General features: G+C 37.5%; 1 protein-coding gene and 1 long non-coding RNA gene across 12 annotated transcripts in view; one reads left to right on the top strand and one right to left on the bottom strand.

Moving 5' to 3' along the window:
• Positions 1-17,734, bottom strand: part of LOC113633532 (uncharacterized) — a 193,435-nt gene that overhangs the window by 12,689 nt on the left and 163,012 nt on the right. The window lies entirely within an intron of this gene.
• Positions 1-17,734, top strand: part of EFEMP1 (EGF-like fibulin extracellular matrix protein 1) — a 68,258-nt gene that overhangs the window by 46,009 nt on the left and 4,515 nt on the right. For all 11 annotated transcript variants that reach the window (XM_027131716.1, XM_027131715.1, XM_027131719.1 and 8 more), the window contains 6 exons: positions 5,439-5,561; positions 9,478-9,597; positions 10,570-10,689; positions 11,712-11,831; positions 15,536-15,659; positions 15,744-15,939. In XM_027131716.1, coding sequence (XP_026987517.1) covers positions 5,439-5,561; positions 9,478-9,597; positions 10,570-10,689; positions 11,712-11,831; positions 15,536-15,659; positions 15,744-15,939 — 803 coding nt within the window. The remainder of the gene's footprint in view (positions 1-5,438; positions 5,562-9,477; positions 9,598-10,569; positions 10,690-11,711; positions 11,832-15,535; positions 15,660-15,743; positions 15,940-17,734) is intronic.

Genomic DNA, 17,734 nt, shown 5'->3' with positions numbered 1-17,734 from the left:
GAAGGAAGGAAGGAAGGAAGGAAGGAAGGAAGGAAGGAAGGAAGGAAAGGAAAGAAAGGAAGGAAAGAAGAAAGAAAGAGGAAGGGAGGGAGGAAGAAAGGAAGGGAGAGAGAGAGGAAGAAAAAAAAAAAAGAAAGAAAGAAAGCAGCCAGGAGTAAAGTAGCTCATCCTTATAGCAAACATGAATCTTGACCTTTTTTTTCCTATTTTACTCCATTTATGAGATTAAATTAGTATGGTTGGGGAAGACACAAAATAACATTTTAGACCCACACAGATCAAGAAATAGCAGCAACTTGAACTTAACCACTACCTTTTCTTTACCATCAAATAATATTTACAAAGCATGCACAGTGTCCAACTCAGAACTAGTCAAGGTATGGTTATTTTACTCTAAGAATTTACGGTCTGGAAACAAAAAGATTTATTTTGAAAATTCTGAACTTTTTGAAATCTGTGCATTATCATTAAGGAAGACAGTCTATTTTACAGGTGGAGAAACAGAGAGAAAAAGAATTGATGCCATGGCCCTAGATCACAGAGGCAGTGACAGAATAAAAATAATTATTTTTATTTTTATTATTCCTATTTCAGGAATAATATTCTTATTTCAGTGCATTATCATCAAACACACCATCTGGTCAATGGTGGCTTATTCCAAAGTAGTTCTGAATTATTCCCTAAATGTAAAGCAGCACAAATTAGAAAAGTTTAAGTGGTAATCTAAAGCATTTAAGGTACACAAAGTCTTTGCCCAGGAAAACACAGTGAAGTGACTCCATGTCGTGGTAAGTTATCAAATTATGGAAAGAACATAGCAGAGATTAAAATGTTGCATAAGAGAGAGAAAGCAGCATGAGTCAGGGGTTTGGGAAATATGAGTCAGACTGAAGGGCAGGAGCCAAACACATAGAGAATGTGGGCCTAAGCAGGGACTTAGTGGACACGACAGAGATGTGGACACAGTTGCCTCCATTAACTTTGAGAGAAAACCAAACATGCAGTTCCATAGACTGGGGATCATTGTGATAAAGGGGCTAGCAGTGAGAGCTGAGCGAAGATCAGCTGGATTATTTAACGCAATGAGGATGCCAAAGTCAGCAAGAGAGGGACCTACAATAGTATAAATCACTAGAAGGGAGAGTGTGGGCACATTTCTGAAAAATGAGGAAATCACCAAATATTGCCATTAGCTATTCTTAATGCATTAGAATGATGAAATGTGAGTTGATTTACGTGTTGTGATATTTTAGGAAGCACATTCTATTATTTTGTACTTTGGTAATGTTTCCATTAGGCTATGTCTACATAGTTCAGAGCTGCTTCCTGTGGTGTGCAATCCAAACTCTAATTGCACCTATAAGGCCTTGAATTTTGCTCATGACTTGAGCTACCATTTTATGAGCACCTTCAACCAGGCACTGCACCAGACTCCTCATACACAGCACCTCCAGCCGTGCTGATTCCAGCTATCTGCCATTCTTCTCATGCAAACTGCTTTTGTCTTATCAGCGTTTTCTAATGTGATCTCCGTTCTGCCTAGAAATAGCCTCCTATTTCTGCCAATCCATGTACCTTACCTTCTTCAAAATGCAGCTCAAAATTCACCTCCTCAGGCCAGCCTTCCACCACTGATGCTGCTGTCTTCCTAGCTTTGCACTTCTCCACTCCATTGCTTTACAGCCATTTCCATTTACTGACATCTTGCTGTGTTTCTTACGTCTTGCCTGTTACTCAGCCTTGTAAATGTTTAGTTCCATGAGATAAAACACTGATCCTACTTTCTTTAAACTCTAGGCATCAGTTCTTAGCAAACAATCTTGGTTCATTCATCCATTTATTGAACAAATATGTTTCGAAAACCCACCCTGTTTCTTGTACTCTGCAAGGTGCTAGGAATACAGAAAAAAGTAATACATAGTCCCTGTCCTCAAAGAGCTTGGGTTCAGGGCCCAGGGAATGTGTTAACTGTCTGCCTAAAGAACCTAGTGAGCTTAACTGTCAAGAATAACTTACAGATAGTTTAAAAACAAAACAAAAACTCCTCTCCCCAAAGTACTGTTTCCTAGATTATCAGGAAAACCATAGCTGATGTGAGTAGTTTCCATTATGAATAAAGAATTGCTTTTGCTAATACAGGTATTCCCACCACGGAGGACTTTCATAAACATACCTGGGGGAGCCAGGTCTTCTGGTGCATCTGCACAGAGATGGATATTCTGCTTTGAGTTTCTAACATAGGAGTATATTTTAGTGATTTTCTTATCACATGATATTTAAGACATAGAAATGCATACAAGTAGAAAAGATAAGCATAAAAGAGTTTAACAATGTAAAACAGTTCTTACATGATTTTGTATAGATGTGTGAATAAACAGCATCTCAAATTACAACTTTCAAATTAATAAAACCGTGTTATTTAAATAAATCAATAAATTGATGGCATAATTGAAGATAGTTCAAAGAAATCCAGTCTATCTACACAACCTTCAGCATTAGATAACCTGCTAAGAGCAAAGAGGATAAATATTCTAAACTCGAATTGGAAAAGCCATAAATGAAAATGTAGTCTGTTCATTTACTAGCAGATCCAGCTCAAGGTATAAGATGAAGCATCCATTCAACTCCTTTGGAATAATTTCTTGAAGGGGATTTCATGCAACTGTGTTTTATTGAATTTCAGGGAGGTTTCCCATCTGAAAGAATTAAAACTAAAAGTGAATCCAAGTAAGTAGAAAGTGTATTTAAAATACTACCAGTCAGGGACATCCCTGGTGTTCCAGTGGTAAAGAATCCACCTTCCAATGCAGGGGACACGGGTTCGATCCCTGGTCAGGGAGCTAAGATCTCACATGCCGCAGGGCAACTAAGCCCACGTGCTACAACTATTGAGCTCGTGCACCTCAACTAGAGAGGCCGCGTGCCGCAAACTGCAGAGCCCATGCACCCTGGAGCCTGCGTGCCACAGCTAGAGAAGAGAAAACCCATACACCACAACTAGAGAGAAGCCCGAGCACCACAACAAAAGATCCTGTGTGCTGCAACTAAGACCCAATGCAGACAATAAATAAAATATTTTTTTTTGTAAAAAAAGCTTATTCTATGAAATAAATAAATAAAATAAAATACCACCAGTCAATCCTAGGTGAGGTGAGTCCTGTTGCAGTTTTGTTTGTTATTGATAGAGAAAGGAAAAGAATATAGTGGCAGTAGAGACAGTGGTATTTTATTTTATTTTTTATTAAATTATTTTAACTCACCTAATAGTTTTATTAAATAATCCTCCTTAGAAGGCAAACAGACCTGGTTCTTAAAAAGGAATAGGTCCAGGGAGCATGGCTTTTATGTTTGAAATCTATTTAATGATATATTAATTCCACTGGAAATGTTAGCCTATTAATCAAAGAGAGAACTAAATGACAAAAAATAATAGGAAGGAAATCACATCAGGAATGCGATGGGGTGGAGGCAGTTTGCAGAGGGATGTCTCAGAAAGAAAAGCCACAGTCACTGGTGAAGCCTCCTTTAGAAAATGTAGCAGCCAGCCTGAGCCCTTGATCTTCTGCCAGCATGTACCAAGGAAACTTGCCACATCTGAATCTCACATTGCCGTATCTCTCAGTGCTATTATCACTGCAAATGCTGGCAGATGTTCTTGACATAAAACAATATGAACTCTGCTGTCATTTCTGCATTAGCGGGTAACAAAGCTCTGAAGAAACCCCAGTAGACATGTTTTCATCAAGTGCATACGAGAAAATAATAAAAGACACAAAAAGGGCAGATAATTTCAAAGCAAGATTGCTGTACCTCTGCATAGTACCTGAAAAGGACAGAGTTGTAATCACCGCTTTGAAAATAATAGTAATAATAATAAAAAATTTCAAAACAAAAATAAAAAACAATAAGAAAAAATTCACCAAAACTTTAAAACCAGATAATAAGAATTATGTAAGTAGATGCTTTTATAGGTTATTATCCAATAAACAGTCATACATCCCTTGAGTATTCTTTATCTCCCCTCCCTCCTTCTTTTGGAGAGAATCTCTCTTATCATTTCCACACCCAGCTAACTAAAGCCGATATCTGAGGGCAACTCTCTTATAACCTGAGCTTCCTACATTATTACACTGGGTGTAATATTACAGGGTGTAATAATGTGCATTTATGTGCACAGTGCAGCAGTTATGTTTGAAAATAAAGAAAGATGAAACACACCAGGGGCTACTCTCTGAGCTTCTTAAAGGGAAGGCAGGATTTAAGGAATAAATTCTAATTACTGATGATTCATTTTTGGTACTGATTTTTGCCCCACTATTTCTTCCAAAGCACCACCATGGGTCTGCCATAGTGATGATCTAAACACCCCTAAACCTTTCTCAGTTTTTATGCAAAATTTGTCATCTAGGAATTACAAATTTTAGATATTTTTTAATGAAGCTTAGAGTCTTCAGTTGTTGAAGAATGCCAAAATTTTATAATCCTTTCATCTGTGCTATTTAAACTCATAATATGAGAGATTTGAATGAATGAAAGGTGATATGGATAAGGCAAAATTATATTTCACTTATAAATTACTGTAATATGAGAGACACACACAAGTGCCCATCATATTTTGATCTCAAAGAAATTTGTTATAAGAAGTTCATATTATGACTGAATATTTTTTACTTTTCTGGAACTATAATCTACCTACTCCTTAAGGTACATTTAGTAAACTATTACAAGAAGTGAAATGCTTTGGGAAAATATGTATTTTAAACTACACCAGCCTATCTCTCCTAGAGGAATGTGATTAAATTGAATCCTTTTTATTTTGAAATTTGCAATGAAAAGTTTATACATTTATGTTGTGCTAAAGTTTACCAAAAAAAAAAAACAACAACAACAGCAACAGGGAATGCATAATATTAAAGTTTGATTTTTACCTAGTTATTGGGCAGATTTTTAGAGATTAGTTACTAGAAATTATTTCAAATGTCATATACTGGGTGGAAAAGCAAGTATCATACAATTTATTTACATTTTAAAACAATACTGTATGCTCTAATGGGTGCATAACTGTATAATAAAAGTATAAAAAAATCTCAGGGAAGGATTCACACCTACCAGGATGGTAGTAGGTGGGGGGGTAAAGGGATGAGGATGGAGTAAGGCTTTAGGTACATCTCCAGTGTTTCATTTCTTAACAAAACAAAGTGAGCTGAGGCATGCATGGCAGAATGTTAGCATTTGTTAAATCTAAGTGGTACACACTGACATCTATGAAATTACTTTTTGAACAGTTGAAATAATGTATCATTTTAAGCATTTCCAATATAACAGTATTACAGAGTAAAAACCTGGTTTCTTTAAGAAAAGTATGATGGCAAAATGGAGGAACTATCAACATCTTCACAACCGACTCAAACTATTTTTGTGCTGTGTGTCTTTAACAGACATAGATGAGTGCACTGCAGGGACGCACAACTGTAGAGCCGACCAAGTGTGCATCAATTTACGAGGTTCCTTCACCTGTCAGTGCCCTCCTGGGTATCAGAAGCGAGGAGAGCAGTGTGTAGGTAAGTACAACAGTGCACTAAGCCAAGTCCTGTCTGGAGCATCTTAACTGTTTAAACCTCAGGCCTTTAAAACAAAGCACTCATCTTTATTTGGAGAATGATAGTGCTTATTTTTTCATTGACTACCAATCCATTTTCCATGTTAACAAGAAAAAAACTAGCCTTAAAGGTTGAGCATATTCTGGGTATCAAAGTTTTGGTTACATGTTAGACTAAGCAAAAGCAGAAATTTGGGGTGTGAATGAGACCACAAAAGCAACCGGGAAAATCATTTTAAATTAGTTATTTGGTACCCTAGCACTAAAACACTGGTGCTATGGGCTTCATTCACTGGTTGTAGCATAGCATAGCTTATAGGGCAAATGGTGAGGTTCAAATCCCAGCTCTACCCCTAACCCACTTTGAGACCTTGGGCAAGTTACTTAAATACTCTGTGCCTCACTCTTTTCCTTTGTACTATGGAGATAATACCAGTCCCTATCTCAGGAGCTCATGTGCAAGAGTGCTTAGAATGGCTCCTCGTTCTGGGTTGTATAGCTGTGTGCCATCGTTATGTAATGAGTTAACAGACTCGTACTAAACATTCTTTACGTGGCAAGTGAGTGCAGTGCTAGGGATGCAACACATGTGCCCTCCTTGAGAGCTCTACTTGAGCTCTCTGAGGACAGGGGCCAGGACTGGTTTGTGTCATTGTTGTCTCCCCAGTCCCTGAAGAGTGCCCACCAAGTAGGTGCTCAATGCATGCTTTTTGAATGACAGGAAGAACACGATATGGGGAGGCCAACTGGCAAATGAGAAGTAAACTAAAGTGTTCAAGTAAACTAAAGGGTTCAATCTTGAGGCCCAGCACTAGGATGAAACTCTGTAATTGACTCCCTCTGTCCACTGATTTACATACCACCTCTTACCATAAGATCAGTGAAGAGTCCTTATTTTCTCTTAGGAACAGAGGATAATGATGTGGGGACAGGCAACCCAGCACCAATTTTCACCTGAGAATGTGAGCTCTTGGTGTCAGGATGTCAACACTGAGCTCCTTATGGGCCCTGGCCCTGTTCTCCTGCCATGGGGTTGTGCATAGGTGCTGGGGCTAGCGCCCAGCCTCTGAGGAAGGACCAGGGCTTGCACTGACTGAAGCTGTGACTTAAGAGAAAATTGTGTGGAAAACTCCACAGGCACCAAAATTTTGCCCACTGTATTCGTCAGGAAAATAAACAATTGAGGGTATAAAAAGTATAGAAAAAGAAAAAACCCAGCCTACTATGGGAAGAATCAAAGCGAATGGAACTTATGGTTAGAGCCCTTTATGGTATGGCAGGAGATGTCCTTAAATTCAGATCTAGGACTTCCCTGGTGGTCCAGTGGTTAAGACTCCATGCTTCCACTGCAGGGGGTGCAGGTTCGATCCCTGGTCATCCCTGGTAGGGGAAATAAGATCCCACACGCCACGTGGTGCCACCAAGAATTAAAAAAAAAAAATATTCTGATCTAATCATGTGGCTTCCTCACTGTTCCCCTCACCCATAGAACCAACACTACATTCCTCAACCGAGCATATAAGGTCTTCCTCTATCTAGCCCTTGCCCAGCTCTATTGTATCAACACTCCTCTCCTGCCAAAATAATTACAACACTCCAGCTTTGTCCCACTAGTTACAGTTCCCCAATACATCACACAGTGTCACACTTCAGTGCCTCTACCAGAGACATGCAGTCCTAACAAACTCCCGTTCAACTCTCAAATTCTAGCTCAAGGTAACTTCCTCCGGGAGGTCTTCCATGATATACCCAAATATAATTAGTCACTGCCCCCTCTCTGCCAGTAATTCTCAAACTCTGATGTATCCTTTGTAAATTTCCAACCTGTTATAGATCAATACTTATGTAGAGTACAGTAAGAGTGTTGCAGTAACACCAAATTGTTATTCCTAAACACTTGCTCCCAATTTCTGTACTTATTCATTGCAGACTGGTCAAAATGGTCCGTGGACCCGTAGTGGTCAGCAGGACACACTTTGAGTAGAATGGTGCTCCCTCTCTCCCTTGTACACTTTTCTATTTTGATCTTATAATTCCATGCATTAATTTGTTTTCACGCCTGTTTTCCATACAAGACAGGGGTAGAATATATGTATATGATTATCATCGTTATAAACCTACATTACAAAACACAATGAAAGCAAATAACAATGGTTCAATGAATGTTTACTGGCAGAGAAGACATGCATTATTTGTTCATCAAACATTTAGTGAGGGCTGACTGTGTGCCACGTTCTAGGTATTGGGCCATCATAGTATACAAACAGATTTTACAGAATCGCAGCCCACGGAACTATTAGAAAGTACCACTTACATAATTTAGCTGTTGATATTGGCACCTGGCTGTAACACTAGGTACTAGGAAGAACCGTGCTAAAATTACTTTTAATTAGTATGAACTTTCCATTCATTCAGCTAATGTTTATTGAGCACCTACTATGCCAGACCCTGTTCCAGGTATTAAGCACACAAGAGTGAACAGACAAAAGATACTTTACCTCTACCTCAAGAGGAGGAAATCTGCCTTGCATTATAGGGAGGGACACAGACAAGAAGCAAATAAACACATAATACAATGTCAAGGAGTGTCACTGGCTACAAAGAAATATAAAGCAGGTTAAGGGGGTAGATGGGGAAGAAGTTATTTTATATGGATGGACAGAGATGGCCTCCCTGAGGTGACAATTAGATCAGACACCTAAATAAATTAGGAGGGAAGCCATGTGAACATCATTACTGTTTATTTCAATATTCAAGTTAAATCAAATATATTTTGCAGCTTATTCATAATAGCTCCCTTTTTTTTTTTTTTTTTTTGCCTGTTTTGTGCAAGGAAGTTCACCTAAACCATCTCATGTAAGCCTCCCAACAATCCTGCCACATTGCTGATTATTACTCACAGAAGAGGAAATGGAAGCTCTGAGAGGTTAAGACCAAGCTAGTAAATGCCAGAATGAAGATTCAAACTCAGATTACCTTGCAGCCACTTGAGCACACTGCCTTCCACACTTTTAGTTATTAAAGTACTGGAAGGGTTCAGCATAAAGTTTTGTTTTGTTTCATTTTTTCCATGAGATAATCACTCCATAGTATTACAGTGATTGTGCATAATTGTTATTTTTAATTACACATGCCATATTGGAGTTGTCACAAAGTGTAGAATCATCAATTAATGGAATTCTATTATGCTTCTAAAATAGTAATCCTACTTTGCAAGTTCTCAATTGAGCATTTTATAGTTGGAAATATTTATACGAGAAGGACACAGGCTGGAACACATTATCAGTGTGTCAGAAGGGCACTCTCAAGAAGTAACTTGTTTAGTGTCCCATTCCTTCCATAGCGTTCTTTCACGTGATTCTCACAGAAACTTCATAAGATACACACGCAGCATTACTATCCACATTTTACAGAAGAAAAAACCTAGATACTGAACATTTAAGTGACTTTGCCAAGGTCACCAGCTGAGCAACAGCACGTACCTCCTTTTATTAGTTTTACGCTACATCACTCAATTCTTCCATAATTCTTTTCTACTTCTATCATTATAAATAAGCTTTTAGATTCCCAGCCTGACATTCTCACTTATATGTGAAATAGTTTTAATTACTTTTCCCTCTTTAAGTCTCAACCAACCCAACCAGGTTTATGAAGTCTTTGTTCTTAACATCTCATTTAACTGCAGAGGGCAGACCAAAGTATATTTAAAGCACAGATACTCTAATTTTTTATAAAGAAAAATAATTACTTTTAAAAGGATATCTCTAGATAGGTTTTCCAGATAATGCTCTGCTGAGAACTTGAGATTAAACAGCTCAATAACAGTAATTTGGATAGTCAATAATTTGGTTCTTTTTGTGTTATACTTGATAACCTAGATATAGACGAATGTACCATCCCTCCATATTGCCACCAAAGATGCGTGAACACGCCAGGATCATTTTATTGCCAGTGCAGTCCTGGGTTTCAATTGGCAGCAAACAACTATACCTGCGTAGGTAAGACTTCTGGAAACAGTCATCCTGACTGATTTCTGTCTTCCCAAGCCACACTGCAGTATTTCCAGTTTTCTATGTTCTTGAGTAAACTGGTTTCCATCAACTTCCCTGCATAAAGCTGAAAAGACGGTAACCAATCTGGTTTTTTAAAACACATCAAGATGTGAATGGAAAAAAATGTTAACCTTGGTTTTAGTTCTCTTCTGTGAGTGTATCGAAAAAAAATTTTAACTACAGATCAATTGATATACACACACCAATTTGTCAAGAGTGTGTGATATAAACACTGAAGGTGCCAAAGGGGTTACTGCAAGTTCAAATACATAAACTTTCAGCTGAAAGTGCATCTGATTTTTACATGCTTCTTCTGCCCTTTCAGAATGCAATGTCACGGCACACAATTTTAAGATTGGCATGACATGGAAAGAATCTAGTGCAGGAAAAATGCCTTTTCACAATATTTTCAGTGCCTTAGAGCATTGCAAAACTCTGTATGGGTCTCAAAGGCTTATGTTATAATTGTAATGGAATTTAACAGGACCCATTTAAAAAGTACTAAATAGCACAGATAAATCTTCACTACAGCATGCTGAGAGACCGTATTAGTATGTGTCTTATATCAATTATTTATAGACTTGGCATTTTGCATCTGAACAACAATACAAGAAAATAGATACTGGAATGTATGTTTATTAGAATCATTAAATTCTTTTGGAAAGATTCATCAAACACCAAACTAACTGTCATTCCCAGAAAAAAAAATATTCTGGTATTTTTAAAAGAAGTATATGACAGATGTTTGAAGTTGTTCCAACAAATATGAAACCTGAATGGATGTTCTCCAGTGAGCTTCTGCAGAGCAAAGAATCCAGCTAGGGAATTACTCACTTATCATCGGATGACATAGGTACAAAAGAGCAAGGCTATGTTTAAAGACATAGATATATAAATGTGTATAACCTTGCCTTTCAGACATAAATGAATGTGATGCCAGCAATCAATGTGCTCAGCAATGCTACAACATTCTTGGTTCATTCATCTGTCAGTGCAATCAAGGATATGAGCTAAGCAGTGACAGGCTCAACTGTGAAGGTAAAATATTGTCCAAATAATTAGTAATCATGGTCCACTTCCTGTGATTGCTGTTGCTTTAATCCAAGTGTGTACCTGTTTATGAAAGCAAATTTTTATCCATGGAAATTCTGTTCTAAAATCCAGTTAATTTAGTTCAATTATAACATTGACTTTTTAGTATGTTTTCAAAAGAAAGGAGAAGAAACAAAATAATTGAAATATTAGATGTAGGCTGGGTCTGATAATTAGCAAGGGTGCTCTAGGGTCTTGTTTCTCAAGTGTGATGCAACGGCTAGCAGCAGTGGCACCTCCTGGGAGCCTGTGAGAATTGTAGAATCTCAGGCCCCAGCCCAGACTACTGAGTCAGATTCTGCATCTAATGAGAACTCCAGGTGACTGGCATGCATGTTTAAGTTCAAAAATGGCTGATTGCATGTCAAGAACATTAGAAGAGAAACCAGGAGACCTGGCCCCTAGTCATGCGTGCCACTGTGTAATTCAAAAGGCATAAGACATCCTGAAGGGGATGCCATTGATACTTCATGCTCCCGACTTCCTCACAAATGCTCCCACCTTTTCTTGGGACAGCACCATTGAGAAATGCAAAGCATTCTGCCAGGGCATCACCTCTAGAAGCTAGCACAGGGATGGAACTTGGAGTTCAAAACTCAGATGAACTTGGGAGCAGAGCCACCCAATTTCTGAGAAGGCAAATATGAATCTGCATCACTGGGTGGGTCTGCCAAGCACAACATGAAGATCATCAACCACAAGCCAATTCATTCAGTCTGCTCAGCTAGTATGGTTAGTTCCAGGATTCGCCAAACTGTCAGCAATAAGTGAGTAAAACTGATGGTAAGAAAAACTCTCTGTGCTGTGAAGCTCTATGGGAAATGAGCTGATATTGTTAGAATTTGCACTTGAGCTTCTTATAAAGTATTGTATTTCTGTTTCAGAGTATGAAGTGTTAAAAAAAAATTACCAAAATAGTGACATGTAAGTTTTCAACTCTGTCTTATTGCTCTTGTCTGGTTCAACAGACATTGATGAATGCAGAACCTCGAGCTACCTGTGTCAATATCAATGTGTCAATGAGCCTGGGAAATTCTCTTGTATGTGCCCCCAGGGATACCAAGTGGTGAGAAGTAGAACATGTCAGGGTAAGTTTATTGTTTTCATATCTGTTAAGTTTTAACCAGGAAAAGCAGGGAGGAAGTTGTAGGATTCTCTATCACAGACTTTCATTTTTTACAATTTGAGCTCTTTTATTTCCCCTGTTGATCATGAGACATGCCCATCTCATAAAGAGGATATTCAGTGTTAACTCTCTTTGAAATTTAAAGCAATCATTTTTCTTTCTTAAAATAAATAATTTTAATAAAATATTGGTATGCCTTCTATATAGCCTACATAATCCCTATGATATATATCCTCTAATCATCCACCAGAAAAGATTCAATTATTAAAATATTTCACCATGAGTTTCAGTGTAGAGCATAAGCTTAATGTGTGGTTAGGTGCACCTCAAACTGATCTGAATTCTCTAAAACACCAGGATTATAAATTGGATAGTAATTTAAGTGTTGAGAAAATCAGCTTCATGTGTATTAAAAAGTACTTGAATACTTCAGGAAAAAAAACTATTAATCCAAAAATAGCTAATGTCTTCGGGTCCAGTTTTAAAATAAATGTTCAGGTGATTTTCACAGCTACATATAGGTGGAAGAAGTGGCTCTTTACATGGTATGATTTCAGAGTCTCTTTGAAAGATTTGAAAATGTGCACCCTCTCCTCCCTACCTCCTGCATGTAGTTTAAAATTTCTTTAACAGGCAAAAGACTATTCAGGTAAAACTAAAACTAGATAATCCAGGAAAAATTGGTACAAACACAGGTTTACATAAAGCAGTGAGAGAGTGAAAAAAAAAAAAAAAAGACTGAACTTGAAGACACAAAATCTGTTTGAGACCTAGCTGTATGGCATTCTATCTATACAATTTGAACAAATTATCAAACTTCTCTGAGCCTCAACTTTCTCATTTGGAAAAGGGAGTTGAGGGAATGAAATGGAATAACATACAGAAAAATTATTTATAAACTATAAAGACTGTAAAGTTCAAGATGTTTTTATGAATTTACCCAGCAATATAAATGACTAGTAGCAAATCTTCTTTAGAAGAAGGGCAGTAAAATATTAAGAAAGGAAAAGATCAAGGAAAGGAGAGACTCAGGATTCTCAGTCTAGATCATGATTTTACAGGGAAATATTAATTCACAGGAACATCCATGATCTGAGATTTTATAGTGTGCATGTGATCATTCAACTAGAATCCAACCACTAAATATGAGCATAATCAGAATGTAGTTCATTGCACAATAAACATCTTTCTACCCCTTTCCACGTTACTAGAGACTCTGTAATGTTAATTGTGGAGAAACATTGCATTCCAATGGTTTTACTTTCTGAACCCTAATTGAGACTTTTAACATGAATATTACATGCAGGAAAATGTTAGCCAGTGGGATTCCTTAACCAATTTCCCTGGAGTCCTGAAACAAATGTCTATGTGTTTCTGATCATAAATGGATTTGACACCCAGCAAAAGACAGAAACAAGTTAACATTCAGTGGAATCTTACCAGCCTACTCTATTTATATCTGTTATAATGAAAGGTGAAAATGCAATGGAATTGCAAATAGGAGATTCATTAGAGTTATATCTTGAAGAATGTTTGGTTAAACCAAAACATTTTTTGTGAAAGAGACTTACCATTCTTTTAGGGTGCAAAACAATTGGTTTCCCCCACTGAAACCATTCCTTCCCAACTCTGTCCACAGATTAAAGTAAAACCAAAAGAGTCTGGATTCTTACCTTCCCCAAAAAGGTTTATTTTGGGGATGAAATAACTGTTCTCATTTCCACAGTCTTGGAAAAATTAAAACTCTGTGTGTGTGTGGTGGCAGGTTGTGGGGAGGGGAGAGGGACAGTGGGGAAGGAGAGAAACAGAGAGAGAATACACAGATACACAGACACACATTCATCAAATATTTTAATACTATTAATCATTTCTGAAAAACCTTCCAAAATGATTAAGGAGTTGATTAAGCTAGGCTCTAAATTACTGGAAGCAATAAATAAAATTATCACATAAAGTTTCCTTTTGCTGCTGTTGAACTCCATATAACAAACCAGTCTTCACTTTCCCTGTAGCTAAACAGCATCTTTATTTTTCAAAAAAGTGAAAAATATTGAAAGGACAAGTCAGTTGTGATTTCTTCTGAGGAATCTAAGTTCTTTCTTTAGCCATAGCCAGTCCAAAAGAAGATACTTTTTGTAACTGACTCTTGGAAACTGCATAGCTTTTCCAGTCTCCTCTTGGGTTCCAGATAGCTTTTGCCAGTTTGGAAGCTAAAAGAAATTTTTTTCTCCAAAGACAAGGAATGGAATTATTCTCATTTAGAGGATGCAATACCTTGCAGTGGAGAGATGCCTGTCACTAACTATATGAACTTGGGTCAGCCACTTAACCCTTATTTGTTTCCCCTTCATGCCAAATAGAGATAATATATTTCTCACCATCTCCATATGGTTTGTGTGAAGAGCAACTTGGTTCAATTTAATATTTCTTAAAATCCAGGTGCCCCCAGTGCACTCATGCTAGGTGATAAAGGGATAGAAAGATGTGCACAGTAGCCTTTGCCCTCCAGGAGCTTACAAGCTAATAGAAGGATTAAGACAAACATGCAGATTTCAATAATGCAAAACAAAAAGCAATAAAGGCCCCAGAAAAGGAACATGAGATATTAGAATTCAGAGAGAAGAAAGAGATCATATCCCAGCAACTAGGCCATGACTACCTGTAAATTAATGAATGAAAATATCTGATTGTGGGGAAGGAATGACTCAGAAAAGGCTTATATTGGATAAAATCTAATCACTATTCCAATGTAAAGGGAGACAAACATACATAGGGATATGGATATTAATATAATTTTCATTGTCGTAAATGTAATGGTTCTCTAGCATTGTAAACTCTTCTCTCAGATGTCATCTGGGAATTCCTAATTCCCAAATCTAAATTCAGTCTTTGTCCATCCTGGCCTTCCCACAACCCTCCTTCCAGGGACCCTCTCTAGCTCTGACCTCCTTGCACTGCTTTTTCCTGGGTTGCCTCTCACCGCTGACACTGACAGTCCCTTCCTTAATTCCCCTTCTTCCCCATGTTCTTTAAATAGCCATGCTCTACATGGTAGGATACTTCATAGCTTCCCTTCTTTTACTGTGAACAGCTTCCTATGGACAGTGTAATCCACTCCCAGAACATTAACTATCCAGCAGCATGCTACAGCTTACTGCAACCACATACCAGCCTTTCCCTCTCTCCCAAGCTTCTGAGCCTGGCAATAAACTTCCATCTCCATAGTTTTTGTTTGCTGCTTTCTCAGCCTGGAAGGCCCTCCCCACTGCAATCTGAAAATCCCATCTAACCACCACCCTTTTCAAGGCCAAGGTGAGAGGCCTCCTCCTTTTTTCAGCTTTCCTTAATTCCCCAGAGGGCAAGAAATAGTATCTTTCATTTTTATTTAAGCAAAGTCAATGGAAAGCATTTGGCTTTGAATTCAACAGATGAACAATAGGTGCTTGATAAAATACCATGAAATGACACATATTAATCTGTAGAGAATGGCTCCACTACATCTGTCATGAATTAATGCAATGAACCCAGGTCCCACCAAGTCTTGTGTCTAAAAGCAAATTAAACACAGTCCAGATTCTTATACACCTCCTTCCAGTGGCAAACTGTAATCTGCCACTTACGCAATTTACTTATATCAGTAAACTCTTTGACTCTACATCTCTACAGATATAAATGAGTGTGAGACCACAAATGAATGTCGGGAAGATGAAATGTGTTGGAATTATCATGGCGGCTTCCGTTGTTACCCACGAAATCCTTGTCAAGATCCTTACGTTCTAACATCAGAGAAGTAAGAAAAATCAGAACTTTTGAAACTGAGAATCTTTTGGTTTTACCAAGCCTAACTGGTGAATACTTTTGTTTGTCTCTGCAGCCGATGTGTTTGCCCAGTCTCAAATGCGCTGTGCCGAGAACTTCCCCAATCCATAGTCCACAAATACATGAGCATCCGATCTGATAGGTCTGTGCCATCTGACATCTTCCAGATACAGGCCACAACCATTTATCCCAACACTATCAATACTTTTCGGATTAAATCTGGAAATGAAAATAGAGAGTTCTACCTAAGAGTAAGTATCCTGAGGGCAGCCTTAGCTGTTGAGAAAGTTCCAAGTTTGTTGTTGTTGTTTGGTAGTAATTCACATAGAAAGAAAGCTAACATTTAAAGAGTTTTTTATGTGCAGGCATTGTGTAAGCCCTTCCAGTGTGCATTATCTCATTTAATCCTCTTGGTAATGCTTGGTCAGATTAATATTTATCTCCATATTTTACAGAAAAGAAAAGTAAGACTCAGGGAGATGAAGTAGCTTCTCTAAAGTCACTCAGATGAAAGTTGCACACTCTAACAGAGTTGTGTGTGACCACCAAAACACAAGCCTACACACACACACACACACACACACACACACACACACACACACACCTCAAATAGATACCACAAATCAGTGATAGCTATTTAATTGTACATAGAAAAAATAATTCCTGGAGAGCTTTTCAAAAACGCTGAATTCCTTATTGTTACATTCACAAGATTATTTACATCTGCACCAAAACTAACACCCAGAAGTATCTGAGAAGTGACCCCAACTCCCCACCCCCCCGCACCATGTGTACAACAGATAGTTGTACCATTCTTGCAAATTTCCAGGCAGGCAATGTGAGGTGAGGTCTCGTTTATGTTTTCCCTTTCTTTCATTGCCTATATGAAATCTTTCTCTGAATTCTGCCATTTCTCTCTCCACAGTGTCCCCTGGGTTATCTTTGTTTCCTTGTGTCTCTGCTTCTCTTCCTTTAAACTGGGTCTTAGCACCTCTCTAATCCCTCCAAGGGCTTCCCAGCAAATCTCCCTGACTCCAGTGCCTCAGCCTTCCAGTCCCCCCTGCAAAATCTTAGCAAGTTCATTTTAGGTTAAAATTCCGACATATTTCAAATACGGCTCACCACTTCATGTGAAAATGATGGCACCCCACCAAGCAGTTTGCAGGGTTACGGTAAGTCTTTCACGCTAAGGATGTTATTCATCCAGTTCCAATTTTCTCAAAACTCCTTTGGGCACTCTTCATTTTTAATCAGATTTTAAGGTCAATATTTCATTTTGAGAATATGAAAAGTAAATTGGGAAATTCATCCTCGTGGTAAAGTTTACAGATTTTTAATGTTTACTCGTTTATCCTGTTCTTTGATATATTAAGTTCCTTTCCAGCTCCAGAATTATGTGACTCTGTTTCTTTGCCAGTAAATTAGAAATGATTAATCTCTCATGACCAACTTCTGAAGAGAAAAACCCAACCCAAAATACAATCTATTACTATTCTTTTTTCTAATAACTAAAAATAAACTTCTTTAACATTTGATGTTTAAATTTGAGATATACTAGATATCTGTAAGAAGTTTACTCTAAATGAATTTCACACAGTTCAGATAATAACAATTTAATAATTTTAACCCAAAGAAATAACATTATTTGTAACCCATGGCAGTAAAATAGGTTCATCTCAAAATCATCTTTAAAAATAATTTTCCATTTTGAATTCTTAGCCATAATTTAAGAAAATAAAATTTCTTAGCAGAATCAACAAAGAGTTAAGCAAAGTACCTGTATGGTTTTTTTTTTTGCAATAAACATGGCAACTTTAAAGTTTTATGATTCATATCAGTGAACTTATTGACTTGATATTTTCAGATATAAATACAGTGTTTTTCTCAAGTAAAATCCTTTTTTATGAATGATATAAAACATTGCCAATTTTGATAATCCCAGAATTAAATACTACTATTTGAAACCAAAAAAGCATTTAAAATAGGAAGATATTTCAAGACTATTTATTATCACATAATTCAAAAAATAGTTGTATCAAATCCTAC

Source organism: Aethalodelphis obliquidens, unplaced genomic scaffold (genome assembly GCF_003676395.1).
Source record: "Aethalodelphis obliquidens isolate GAN/ISIS:26980383/991018 unplaced genomic scaffold, ASM367639v1 scaffold40, whole genome shotgun sequence".
In the NCBI taxonomy this organism is placed as follows: domain Eukaryota; kingdom Metazoa; phylum Chordata; class Mammalia; order Artiodactyla; family Delphinidae; genus Aethalodelphis; species Aethalodelphis obliquidens.
This window is presented reverse-complemented; position numbering and strand designations above follow the sequence as displayed.